This window comes from Nicotiana tabacum, chromosome 6 (genome assembly GCF_000715075.1).
Source record: "Nicotiana tabacum cultivar K326 chromosome 6, ASM71507v2, whole genome shotgun sequence".
Lineage (NCBI taxonomy): Eukaryota > Viridiplantae > Streptophyta > Magnoliopsida > Solanales > Solanaceae > Nicotiana > Nicotiana tabacum.
Window position 1 is genome coordinate 65,449,374 of NC_134085.1, and position 13,776 is coordinate 65,463,149.

The window sequence follows — 13,776 nt, forward strand, 5'->3', positions numbered from 1 at the left end:
CATCCGCAGACCGACGGACAAGCCGAACGCACTATTCAGACACTTGAAGATATGTTGCGAGCTTGTGTCTTAGACTTCAAGGGAAGTTGGGAAGATCATTTACCGCTTATTGAGTTTGCCTACAATAACAGTTATCATGCCGGTATTCAGATGGCACCTTATGAGGCACTATATGGGAGGAAATGCAGATCTCCTATTGGCTGGTTTGATGTTGGTGAGACAAAGTTGCTAGGACCTGAATTGGTACAACAAGCTGTAGAAAAGGTAAAGTTGATCTAGGAAAGGTTGCGTACAGCTCAAAGTCGACAGAAATCATATTCAGATAACCGACACCGAGCCTTGGAATTTGCTGTGGGAGACTGGGTATTCTTGAAAGTGTCGCCTATAAAGGGTGTAATGAGATTTGGTAAGAAAGGAAAACTCAGCCCTAGATATGTTGGGCCATATCAGATTGTTCAGAGAATTGGGCGAGTAGCCTACAAACTTGACCTGCCACCAGAATTAGAAGCAATCCATCCGGTATTTCACATTTCCATGCTTCGGAAATTCTTAGGTGATCCTTCTTGCATCAGCCCTATCGAGGATATTGAAGTTTCCGAGAACTTGTCATATGAAGAAATACCTATTGCCATTCTTGACCGTCAAATCCGTAAGCTACGGACTAAAGAGGTAGCCTCAGTAAAAGTACTTTGGAGGAGCAATAATGTAGAGGAAATGACATGGGAGGCCGAGGAGGACATGAAGTCCAGATACCCTCATTTATTTGAGTCTTCAGGTGATATGCCTGAGACAAACATGGCAGGTGTTGCACATATATCAACCAGTGACAGTTAAGGTAATTAAGTTATGGCTAACCTTCTTATTATCATTATTGTATAAGCAAATGGTCGGGTGAGGCCAAGTTGATGTTATTATTATGATGTGTAGCCCTGTGTGGCCTTAGATATGTATGTTTGGGCTGATGGCAGGTTTTGGATATTCATATTTATAGGGGAAACTCTGGCGAATTTTTTTTTAAAAAAATAAAAATTCAGAAGTTAGGTTAACCGTTAACATTCGAGGACGAATGTTCTTAAGGAGGGGAGAATGTTACACCTTGTGTATTCGGCGTTATCATGCTGTAAATGGGATAATTCGGTAGGAAGATAATTTCTATGAGATATTTAAATGATGCGATAGTTATACGTTAAGATTGGAAGTCATTTGAGTTGTGATTAAAAATTCGACAAAGATCGCGCGCAAGTTACGGGTTTAAATTTCACTGGAATTTGGATAAAATGTTGATGACCTTTTCTCTCAATATACTGGGAGTTATGGTGTGTTCTACCTACCGAATCGAAGGTCTATGAGTCTAGTTTCCAACGCAACAAACCGTTCGTTAATACGACTTCGGAGTAGAGAGATATTAACATTTTCGTACAGGGGTGCACACTGTTACGGGAACAGTGTGCCTAGTCGGGTTTAGTCAAAATTTCTTTATTTAAGTCAATTTTTAAAACAGAACCCCTGCGTTTTATCCTCTCCAAAACAGAACCAAAAACCTAGGAATTTCCTCTCAAACTTCTCCCATCCATCTAGCCAAGCATAACAACAATTTAGTCATCCTCAAGATGGAGAACACCATGGTAGCTTCGGAATCGTGAATTCTTCGGTGTTTCACTTTTCATAGCAAGACTCCGTCTTGTAATTTCGAATTTTGAGTAATTCTGGTCACATAAGGTATGATTTAACTTCCTCTTTGATATTTGTAAACTTCTACCGTAAGAATTCTTAAGAAATAGTTGAAACCTCTATAGAAATATTCTTGATTTTTTTAGAAACCTCTCTTAATATGGCTTGATTGTTGGGGCTGTTCTATATGATTTTATTGTGTTGTTTGGATCTGTGAAGACATGGATGGAATTCTGTTGATGAGGAGATGTAGTAAAGTAAAATTTGGTGGTGTGTTGGGGGGAAATTAATCTACAAAAGAGTCTACAAATTCATGGCCACAAGTTGTTCGCGTAAATGTCTAAATGAAGAATTATTTAAGCTATGAGCTTGAATTTGATTTTGAATGGTTTGTATTATGAAGGAAATCATTCCTAAGGCTTTTGAGGTCTTGGAAACAGTATATAACTCCATCGACAAGGTATGTAGGGCTTTCGCTATACTTTTCGGCATGACTAGAATTCGAATAAACGTTTATCGAATTGTCTCGTCGGATTCGAGTTATTTCACCTTCAACTTATAAAGATGCTTAGACCTGATCTTTTCTCATAGATTGCTTACTCTAGAGGATATCTATGAATTCTCGGATTTCCTTGTTCCTTGCTTAAAAAGAACTAGAGCCTTTTACTCGTTCTCCTTTCGACGTTCATATAAATCATGAATAAGTAACATTTACTTCAAAGGTACTCATAATACACAACTCTCATGTTCTTAGTACTTGTTGGCTCGTAGTTGAAAATTAAATATTTTTAGCCACAACCATGATAGTCGGGGAAGAATGATGATAGGCCACTTTGACTCTTCTTAGAATACGTCTTTTAAGGTTGGTTTCACATTGCACCTATATAATTTATGATCTAGTATATGTATGTATTTACTTTCATTACCGAGCCGCATTATAGACGGCCGAGTATGACACATATTGTGTAACCACTGATCAGTTGGGATTACCGAGCTTCACGTGGCCGGGTACGATTCTACCGAGCCTTTATTATGGCCGGGTATGTTATGGATATTATAGCCCCATAGAGGGATTTATTATTATATAATGTGATATATTATAAGTAGCGATAGTGAACGACGGTGTCACGAGCATACATTTATATCCATGTTGAATTTTAGTTTCCTACCGAGGCTAGTTTCAGAATTTAAATTATCTCTATGTCTCTTCTCTTGTTAATTACATTTTTCATGTTACACTTGTCGCCCTACATATTCAGTACATATTTCGTACTGACGCATTTTTATGCGCTGTGTTCATGCCCACAGGTTCGAATAGACAGAGTGGTGTGCCTCCTCAGTAGGACCCCCAGGATCAGCGTTGGGTTTCGCACTCCACTTCTTCGGAGTTGCTGACTTTGAGTCCATAGGTACTATTACAGATGTATATGTGTGGTTTTGGGCATGTCGGGGGTTTTGTCCCGCCCTGTTGAGATTGTCTTACACTCTTAGAGGCTTGCAGACTAGCGGTCATTGTATATATATATTTTTCGTATCACCCTATCGGCCTTCTGGATAGCTGTTATACTGTTGTTACAGCCTTGTTGGCCTAGTTTATATATATATATATATGTCGTGTTGGGCTCTTCTACCTGCAGGTTATTATATTTCGGATCATATCTCATGGTTGGTTCGCTCGGGCCTTCGGGCATCGGGTGCCAGCCACACCTCACAAGGTTGGGGTGTGACAGACCAGTCCGAGTTCTATGCAACAACAGTAAAATGTCAAACTTAACCATTAAACTCAAAATAGAGTAATTACCTACTAATCGTTAAGTATGAAAAAGAGACTCATAAATTTTAATGATTTTCATTCACTTCTTTCAATACTTCTGAAGCAAGCCAGTCAACCATCCACTGGAATTAACTGAAAGAAGACTTTTACGGAGAAGAAATCCCTTTAAATTTATATATATTAGCTGCTAAGCATAACGATGTGGTGGGAAAAAGTTGTGGCAGGAAGGCAAGACCTTAGGCAGATTTTCTTTCATCTGAAATAAAATATCTAAGATCTAGATCAATAAAATACACTTGTATCCCCTAATCTTACCTTGAATATACAAGCTTGGGGTTTTATGTCATTTTGATCGCCATCTCGATCTGCAACGTTAAATGTGATCATAATAGGAACCTTGGCAGCTGATTGCAAGGGAATTCCCCTATCAAACTGAATCCCTTTCACGATTTTATTAGGAGCTGTAGGTAGATAGAGATCATCTCCTTGCATCTCAATTTTCTCCAGCTCCCTAGTAAATGAAAATATGAGGTTTGTTCAAGATAGACAAATATCAGAAGGCACACAGCACCTATATATACAACATATTGTACACAAATCAACAATATTAAATCTTGGTGCACATTCTACTTTACCTCCGAATGCCAGCTCTTCTCTCCTCCTTGGGAAGTGGATAGAGTGCGCCAGATATAGATGTAACCTTGTCAAAGAAATCGAACTCCCTTTGAAACATATCACGAGCCTTTTCATTGAACCCATCAATTATTCGTTGCCTCACAAGAGGAAGCAGGGCCAGAAATGCAGCATGCTGAAGATAAAATACAAAGATATCGACAGTTATGAAATAGTACAAATTAAAAAATAAATCTATTAACCGCTGAGTGAGAATGTGCAAGAACTTATGAGGTGGAACTAAAATTGGAAAGGTCCATACATTACAACAAGAGTACTGCCAAAAGAGTGCATTGTACTTGGGACACATCGAAGGAAATGTCCCTGAAACAATTGCCAATGCAAATGCAGTCAAAACGTATTATGTTGGATCCTTTATATAGCATTAATGTTCTCCGGTTGGGATGAAGAAGGCTTTTATTCTTGTTACCCAAACACTATCAACCTTTTGAAAACCCTTTGAGCCGGCTCCCATTCTTTGATTACCCTCTTTGGAACCTAAAAGTGTTATTGAAAAATGAAATGAAAAAAAAAACAAAAAAAAAGAGGAAGAAAAGACAAAGAAAATGAAATGAAAAAAAATGAAAAAAAGAGAGGAAAATGGAAAGGAAAAAGAAAGAGAACAAAAACAAAATAGAAAAACAAAAGAAAATCAAATACAAAGTTCCCTGAACTATGTTCGACTTGATTCCGAAAGGATACGTAGGCAGCCTCTCTCTGGGGTTCAGTCACACCAAAATAAAACTCCAAATTCCCCCAAAAGTGAAACTGGGACAGATGTTATAATTGTTCGGCGATGGTTTCGCCTGAAAGGTTCCAAATTTGTAATTCAATCCAAATTCCTTTTACCCCAAATACTGTTCAAGTCCTTTCGATCAATTGGTAAAAGATGTTCAAAATTGGAGGATACAGTTACTTGGATCTGATACAACAAAATGAGAGAGTCTTATTGGTGAAAACTCACACGGGCACCGTAAGGCGACAGTATGCAGAGAAACTAGAAATGAGAGAGTCATGTTAGTGAAAACTCACAAAGAGCACTATTAGGCGATGGTGAGAAGAGAATTAAGAAAGGTTAGCTCATGAAAACCCGCAAAGGGCGCCCATGATCGAAAAGAAGATCCTCACAGCCATCAGCATCAACAGAGTCTTGGAAAGGTTTCTCAATTTTGAGGCAGAAGTTGTGATGAATTTATGAGAGTCGGACGGTTTATACAGATCAAGCATCCTGTCCAAAAGGCATGTAATATTCATTGAAGTCCGTATGTACTCTAAATAAGTCCTTCTTTCCTTTCCCCGAAAGGGACACATCTTGTTTAAACTAATTCTCCATTCCCTTGTTTGCTTTCTTTGAATCCCTTTCGGTCTAAATCTATTCCAAAATTTATGCAAAGAAGAGATAGCAAGACTGATTTACAGGGTTCTCATTTGATACAAGCTAATATGCAAAAAGGCACCCAGCATGGCCATGGCGGCCGATACTTCGAAATCAAAACTCTTAGAAGGAGAAAATCAAATTGAAGTGCCTATAAAGGCAAATAAAGTTGAAAAGGTTGAGTCCCACATGGCCAACCATCTCGACAAAAGTTTGAAAAGCCAAGGTACCCAAATGATCTGAAATTAAAGTTCGAAGAGAGAAACCAGAAATGAAAGGCCTACGATGGAGAAATAAAGTTGGAAAAGGTTAAGTCCCACACAACTAGATGTTACGACAAAGTTTGAGGAGCCAAAAGTCCCCCTATGCTCCAAAGTTTTTTTTCTAAAAAAAAAGAAAAAAAAGAAGAAGAAAAAAAGAGAGAAAAAAAAAGAAAAAGAAAAAGAAAAACCTCAAGTCAAAAGTGAAAGACCTATGAAGGCAAAATAAAGTCGAAAAGGTTGAGTTCCACTGACAACCGTCATGGCAAAATCTGGAAAACCAGAGGTTCTCAGGGCCTTAAATGAAATCGGTCCCCAGAAAACGAGTAGTTGCAATTGAGATCTTCATCAAAGAAGCCGGGACGAGATCAAGTGATTGAAACAATCAAGGACACAAAACCAACCATCGTTTCAAACTAACAATTGTTCTTTGTTTGAAAACATAAAACATGTTCAGTCCAAAGTAACCTTGCAAGAAGCAGGTGCAACCAAAGAGAAACTGCACAAGGGCTAGAAATAGCTTTGCAACAATAATCAATCCAAAAGGGAAGTCTCCTCCAAATTCTTTCCTGCATTTTTACTCATTTTATAAATAAAATAAAATAAAATAAAATAAAATAAAAAAGAGAATAAAATTCAAAAATATGGTAGCCTAGAGTCCCCAATCTCTAGTTACGTTTTTTTCAACATAAGATCTCCACTCCCTAGTTGATTTTATTTTAGACATAGGGTCTCCACTCCCTAGTTTACTTTTCCAACATAGGGTCTCCACTCCCTAGTTGATTTTATTTTAGACATAGGGTCTCCACTCCCTAGTCGCTTTTCCAACATAGGGTCTCCATTCCCTAGTTGATTTTATTTTAGGCATAGGGTCACCATTCCCTAGTTGATTTTCCAACATAGGGTCTCCACTCCCTAGTCTGCTTTTCCAACATAGAGTCTTCACTCCCTAATTGATTTTATTTTAGGCATAGGGTCACCATTTCCTAGTTGATTTTCCAACATAGGGTCTCCACTCCCTAGTCTACTTTTCCAACATAGGGTCTCCATTCCCTAGTTGATTTTATTTTAGGCATAGGGTCACCATTCCCTAGTTGATTTTCCAACATAGGGTCTCCACTCCCTAGTCTGCTTTTCCAACATAGGGTCTCCACTACCTAATTGATTTTATTTTAGACATAGGGTCTCCACTCCCTAGTCTACTTTTCCAACATAGGGTCTCCACTCCCTAGTCACTTTTCCATCATAGGGCCTCCACTCCTCAGTCACTTTTCCAACATAGGGTCTCCACTCCCTAGTTGATTTTATTTTAGACATAGGGTCTCCACTCCCTAGTCACTTTTCCAACATAGTGTCTCCACTCCCTAGTTGATTTTATTTTAGGCATAAGGGTATCCACTCCCTAGTCTGCTTTTCCAACATAGGGTCTCCACTCCCTAGTTGATTTTATTTTAGAAATAGGGTCTCCACTCCCTAGTATGCTTTTCCAACACAGTGTCAACATTCCCTAGTTGAAGTTAGTTTAGACATAGGGTATCCACTCCCTAGTCACTTTTCCAACATAGGGTCTCCACTACTTAGTCACTTTTCCAACATAGGGTCTCCACTCCCTAGTTGATTTTAGTTTAGATATAGGGTCTCCACTCCCTTGTCTCGTTTCCAACATAGGTTCTCCACTCCCTAGTTGATTTTATTATAAATATAGAGCTCTACTCCCTAATTTGTTTCCCCAAGGATACACAATCCTGATTTTATTGCTTTCAATAAAGAAATAGTTTAGATTTTTATTACAAATAACTCATGAAATTTTCCTAGTGAAAACTAGGGCAGAAAATTTCGTTCGTTTGTTGCTTTTGTGCCTGAACAGGTTTTCACCGTGAGCCACAGGGTTTGAGATGGCCAAAAGAAGAAGTCTCTTCCCTAATAAAAGAAAGGAAGAACAAGAAGAGAAGTTGAACTCTATGTGCAGAAGTAGAGAAAAGAGGTGGACTGTCCAAGACATGATTGAAGTCACAAGCTTTGCATGTCCCGCCTTGATCCGAAGAGTTGAAGAAAAATGAACCAGCATTCGCAGCTAACGAGCATCAAGATTCAGATCAGAGTATGCAGGAAGAACCAGCCAAGACTCAAGATCAAGCTTTCAGAAGATTTATATATAGGAATCTTGTAACTCGTAGCTGACAGGTTTAGTTAGTCTTTTTCATTTTTGATTTTGATGTAATAATAGGACCGCAGACTGGAGCCTCGACGGAACCTCACTTGACTCTCGAACTCATCACTCCATCATCCTTCTAGAACTACACCGACCTGATTCCTTTATAGCCAAGGATATGTAGGCAACCTCGATCAAACTTTTTCAAAATGTTTCCAAATGGAGTTTCAAACAGGCAAAAATTGCTCGTAATTGCTCACTTTATCTTTACCCAAAAACTCTTCATATTTTCGAGCAAATAGGGACAGTTGTGAGCACCTAATTTTTGCCCTACATGAAAATAACTCCTAAAATTAAATAAAAATAATTTTTAATGAATTTTAGAAGTGTTTCTTTATTTAGTTGCATTTCATGCATTTTTAATATTTTTAAAATGATAAAAAATGTCACGTTTTAATTTCATGTCATTTTAGGTCCAATTTGCATTTAGGAATTTAATTCCATAATTTAATTGCATTCATTAAACAAAAATCACAAAAAAAAATTACTACAATAGTCATGTCCACATTTTAGCTTTTAGTTTTAATTAATTAGTGTTAAATTAGTAAAAATAAGTAAGATTAACTTTACAAATTAATTTAAGCTAGAGCCTAATTTAGAATTTTATTTAACTTATTTAATTAATTCAATTAGATTTTTGAAATCAAAAGAAAATAAAGAAAAGAAGTAGATATGATCTTTCAATTTCGTTTGGGCCAGCTTAACTTGAAGCCCAAAAATCCCAGTTTACCCAAGCCCAAAACATTGAGCCCATACCCATTCTCCATTTGACCTAACCTAATTCCTACCCCTATAAAATAATCCCTAACTCCTAAAATTAAAGGAGACCCAAGATCCCTAAGCGAAAAAATCCGCCTCTTTGAGCAACCCCCCCTGTCGATCTTCATCTTCTTCTTGAGGGTGAAGTAGACATTTTCCATGGCTTCCTCTTAAAATATAACACACACAAACACAGCCATTCCCTGCTCCTCCACCTTTCCTCCATTGAAACCAATCTCGTTCTTCCACCAAAACACAAAAATCCATCCCTACAACACCCACAAAATAGTCCGAAATGATCGAAAACAAAAGCTCAAATCGCTATCGTCTTCGCCGAGAAAACAGTCCCATAATCACTACAAATAAACTTGAAACCAGCCCCCTTTTGCCCATAAAAACCAGACCAGTACAACCCCAAAGTAACTTCAAAACAGCCGTTAGTCACTCCATAAGTTGAGGTTCTATCACCGCTTCGAAGTTCTGATCAGTAGCTCGTTCGAATGTCATTTTGTTCCTTTTGGTGCACGCTCCTTTGTATACATAGCAAATTCAGCAATAAAGATTTTGACATTTCAATTGAGTTTTTCACACTTTCACTTGGCTTTTACATTTTTCGTCTTCATCGGCCTGCTCTAACCTCAAATATTATCTAGAATGTATTCACCATGTATCATGACGGAGATGAAAATTAACAAAAGGAGCTGGAAATAAAGAAAATGAACGGTAAAATATCACTTCTGAATGTTAATTTCATCACTTTTCTTCAAAAGGTCAACAACTCAAAGTGGGAGCAAGTCCATGTTCCTTCAAGTGTTCGGCCTATTGTCACTCTGAATCTCCCTAGCTATGGCAGTGTATGGAAATCATGGGGACATTTGAAGCCAGAGTACTTGGAGAAGGTATTCTTTTGTAGTTAGCTGTGTGGACTTAGTGGCTTTGGCATATCACACTTCCATTTTACATCGGTCCTTTTTCATCCACTCTAATTTACACTATTTATATAGAGATAAATTGAAACTTATTGCACTTAAATTTGGTCACAAGTAGTTAATACATTTGTCATCCACCAATGCAGGCACAGGAGATTGAAGGTCAGACACAGGAGACTGAAGGTCAGGTAAGCTCGAGTCAACACTGACTCGGAGACTAAACCCAAAACAGATGAGCAAAGCACAAAAGCTCTAACGCATACTTGTGTTAAATATCGCACTTGACCGAGCATGAAAGAGCCTCCGGGCCTATCTAATGAGCTCCAGATCCATAGGGCTCCCGCCAAATGTTGAAACCAGCCCACCTGGTTGAAAGCAATGTAGAAAGAGATACAAAAGAGATAAAGCTCCAAGTTTTCTTTTATTTACATACGCAAAAGGTGTGTTCTCTATCTATAAGCATGCTCTGCAAATATCAAATACAAAATAGCAAAATAGCAAAATCTACGCCCCGCTCCAGAAGGCTACGGCCTATCATCCCCATCTTCACTCTCTGTGGCGTTGGCAAGAAGTGACCGAGCATCGCACTCGCCCGCCCTCGCTCGAGCCAACTCTTCCGAGAGAAAGAAATGCCTGGCACCAATCTCCTCGAGTATCTTTCTTCGGGATCTGCAACAAACATATTCCTCGATCCTCTTTTCACGATCGAGGGCCTGCTTCAACTCGGCTTAGGCATCAGTAGCGTCCTTCAAATGAATAACCATATCCTAATCAGCCTTAGTCCGACTCAATGCTGTTCCAGCCCGAGCATCGATTATCTCAGCCCTGACCTTCGAGATATCGGACTCAAGCTTCGCGATCATATCCGCTTGAACTGAAGCATTATCATGAGCCAAGCGTAGTTGGGCCTTGAAGGCGGGAACTTTAGCCAAGGCACCCTTCTCCTCAAAAGCTTGAGCCTGCACCTGAGCCCTCAGTTCACCACAAGCATTCCTAACTCGGTCGGCTTCGCCCCTAAGGTACTCTAGAGCCTCCGTCTTTTTCTGCAACTAAGATAGGCATAAGGATTAACCTTAAGGATCAAAAAGGCGAAATGCATACTACAAGAGGTTACCTGCTAATAGCTTTCGCAATTCGAGCTCCGGTACGCCTCATATCGCCAGAGCATCAACTCAACCTCCTTATCCTCGCTGAAGAGCCTAAGGGACTCACCCTCATCCAGAGGTTTCCGAAGCCTAGCCCCATGACGGAGAAGCTCAGACCTAAGCGTATCAAAGGCCTGCATAAGAAAAACTCGATAAGGAAAGGAAGACACGAAATGTAGAAGGACTATGCCGAAACTCACCGCGAAGTGAAGCCGGCGGACTTCCTCGAAGGCCAAGCACACTCCTATTGGTCCAGCCCCTCTGGAAACCAACCTCGGTCGAGGCATAATATTTCAGAGGAACCACCGCTCCGGAACCAAAGACTTCATGAACAACAGGCTCGGGCGATGTTCTCCTCTCAAAGACACGGGCCCGTATAGCCCCGCTAAAAGGTCCATCGCACTGCGAGTGCAAATCCCGTTTATCATCGCCGTCCCTTAGCTCGGAGGCCGATGACTCCTCCCCCTCTCCGGAGGAACACAGCCTCGTCCCAAGGAACTACCCGATACCTGTAGCGGCAAATCTAGTATGAAAGAAAGTGGAAAATGTCATCTCAAACATACGAAGACCAAGGTAAAAGCATATGCGCATACCTTGGTGTTTCATTCCCCATCTTCCCCAGGACACATCTTGCAACCTACGCTCGTCGTAAGTCGAATGAGTCGCCAACCTCCAAACCCAACCGGGCAAATCGGGAATTTCGCCCGGCGTCCATGAAGTTGCTGCAGAAAAGGAGAAAACAAAATTACTCAACTGGTGTTCACTATAAGCGAGTCTAATAAAGTACGAGACACTCCACTCACGTGCGTAATTCCATCCCTCAGGGAATGGCATGAGCTCCACGGGGATAATGTCAGTCGTTCGAACCTGGACGAATCGACTGACCCACTCTTGATCCTCATCTCCCTCATCATCAACAACAAAGGGCGTGGGCGAACGACACCGCAGGGTTAGTAGGCGTTGATGGTGAAAGAGCTGGTACAGCCTAACGAGGTGACTAAGAGTGAATTCAAGCCCAACCTCCTCCGCAAATAATCTCATCATCAGCACCACTCGCCAAAACGACGGATGTATCTACACCAAAGTAACCCGATAATTCAGGCAGAAATCAAGCACGACCCTATCAAGGGGGCTTAGTGCGAAAGGGTATAAATATACATTCACGAATCCGTCAGCGGAGTCCGTAATACTCTAATCCGAGGAAAGCGCCTACAATGCTATCCCCTCGGCCCATCCGCAGTATCTCCTCACTATCTCCAAATGTTCCTCTCCTATCAAAGACATAGTCTTAACAGTAAACTCCCGCGGATCTTGAGCACTAGGAGTGGAACTATCCCCTCCCTGCCATGTCGACCCTGAAGTAGCTGCCATGGCTATGGTAGAATCGACAGACTGAAGTAGGGGCCTACACCAACACTTTCGCGCTTAAGATAATGAAGGACCCGATGCCAAAGCGGAAGGATAACTATCTAAAATGATGGTATCTTCCAAATAATCAAGAGCCACCCCACATATATGTGGGAAACAACAACGATTCGCCTATCCAGGGTAGCCATGGGAGGCCAACGGCCTCGGTATAGAACCCGGGGTGGTACCCGACCATAGAGACCTCTATTGACAAGAAGTTAGGATTCAAGGAGCCAACTGTATCATCTCCAGTCCCGAGGTGGTGTCCGACCTCGAGGACCTCCACCAAAAAGAAGTCAGGTTTCGGAAAGCCTTCAACGCTATCATAGAGCTCGAGGCGGTACCCGATCTCGTGGTTCTACTTTCTAAAAAGAAAAATAAGCACTTAAAGCTCCGCCCACGAGGGCTCGACGTCAGAAAATCACCTAAATACGAATAGCCCCTTCCTCAGAAGCCTGCCTACAACACCTTAAAAGGTTATCTATGCCATGGTCAAGGTAAAAGCTCCGAGCACCCGAAGTCGACTTTCGCTTTGGTGCTCCATCTCCATAAGGCTCAAGGGCCCCGATGATCCAGGTTTATCGGACCACTTCTAGCTTGATTCCGAGAACAACGATGAGCTCGGAAAGGAGCCATTTCTGTCGACCAAAGGCCAAAAAAAATATTAGTGATCGTTAACAGAAGCATACATTCAAAATCTCCGCGAGCGCGCAAAAGTATACAAGGACACGACAAAAATCAAAAGCAAAAGTAAAGAAAACATCTTCATATTTGGTAAATATCAGATACAGCGACCCCCAAAGGGTCCTTACATGGAATTACAAAAGCCCACAATGGGTCCTTACGCAGAAACAAAAAGGGAATCCACCCATATTTAAAACCTAAGAGCTTAGTTCGTCTTCGAGGGTCCATCTCCGGTATCAACATCCTCGAGCACCGCCCCCTCGAGCCCACATCCTCGAAGGTAATTCCTTCGACCGCCGTCTCCTCGAGGTTCCCAGCTCAATCCCGCAGAAGGTCCCCACCTGGGAAAAGATGAGAAGAGGAAAAGGAGGGGATGCAGAGGAGGCATAGAAAAAAGATATAGCCCGCCGAAGCCAAAGGTTGAAGATTCGGCGGGCCCCAGCCTCAATGACTGGTAGTGCCATTTTATCCCTTGGGAAAGGAAAAACCCAAGGAATGAAGTGCCATACCAGGCCTAGGTGGGAGAGTGAGCAATGGTGCATAGTCTGAGTGACTGTCTACAAAAGGGGAGAATCAATTCCCCGTCTATCGTCGTTTCGGGTCAATGGGGACAGCGGCAACATACGCAACAACAACCCACAATGGAAACGGAACGACATAGTCGAGCTCCGGCAAAGGGCCACACCACGGCCTATCGAAATGATGCCAAACGACCTTGAGGCTGTAGACTCCGAACATGGTGATCAACAATAGAGGAAGATGATAAAGAGAAATGGGCGAATGAGTAGATGAAGGTACTTGGATAGAAAAACAATGCCAGAGCACCCCCATTTATAAGGGGTAATGATACGGTCATCGAGGCTTTGGAATACTGACCGGCGGACGCAA

The 13,776-nt window shown here is 41.2% G+C and overlaps 1 protein-coding gene and 1 long non-coding RNA gene across 2 annotated transcripts in view; one reads left to right on the forward strand and one right to left on the reverse strand.

The window, feature by feature from the left end:
* Nucleotides 1-12,168, reverse strand: part of LOC107759262 (phosphatidylinositol 4-kinase alpha 2-like) — a 38,654-nt gene extending 26,486 nt beyond the window's left edge. The window contains exons 1-11 of the mRNA XM_075255487.1: nt 12,049-12,168; nt 11,601-11,871; nt 11,391-11,519; nt 11,307-11,320; nt 10,830-10,931; nt 10,618-10,701; nt 10,010-10,017; nt 9,778-9,869; nt 8,916-8,992; nt 4,081-4,253; nt 3,761-3,956 (exon numbers count right to left, since the gene is read on the reverse strand). Of these exons, the coding sequence (XP_075111588.1) occupies nt 3,761-3,956; nt 4,081-4,253; nt 8,916-8,992; nt 9,778-9,869; nt 10,010-10,017; nt 10,618-10,701; nt 10,830-10,931; nt 11,307-11,320; nt 11,391-11,519; nt 11,601-11,871; nt 12,049-12,168 (1,266 nt within the window). The remainder of the gene's footprint in view (nt 1-3,760; nt 3,957-4,080; nt 4,254-8,915; nt 8,993-9,777; nt 9,870-10,009; nt 10,018-10,617; nt 10,702-10,829; nt 10,932-11,306; nt 11,321-11,390; nt 11,520-11,600; nt 11,872-12,048) is intronic.
* On the forward strand, nt 1,274-3,288 carry LOC142181471 (uncharacterized). Its single transcript, XR_012710120.1, has 3 exons — nt 1,274-1,719; nt 2,075-2,131; nt 2,980-3,288. It is a non-coding gene; the product is annotated as an uncharacterized LOC142181471 (long non-coding RNA).
* Nucleotides 12,169-13,776: the final 1,608 nt, after the last annotated feature.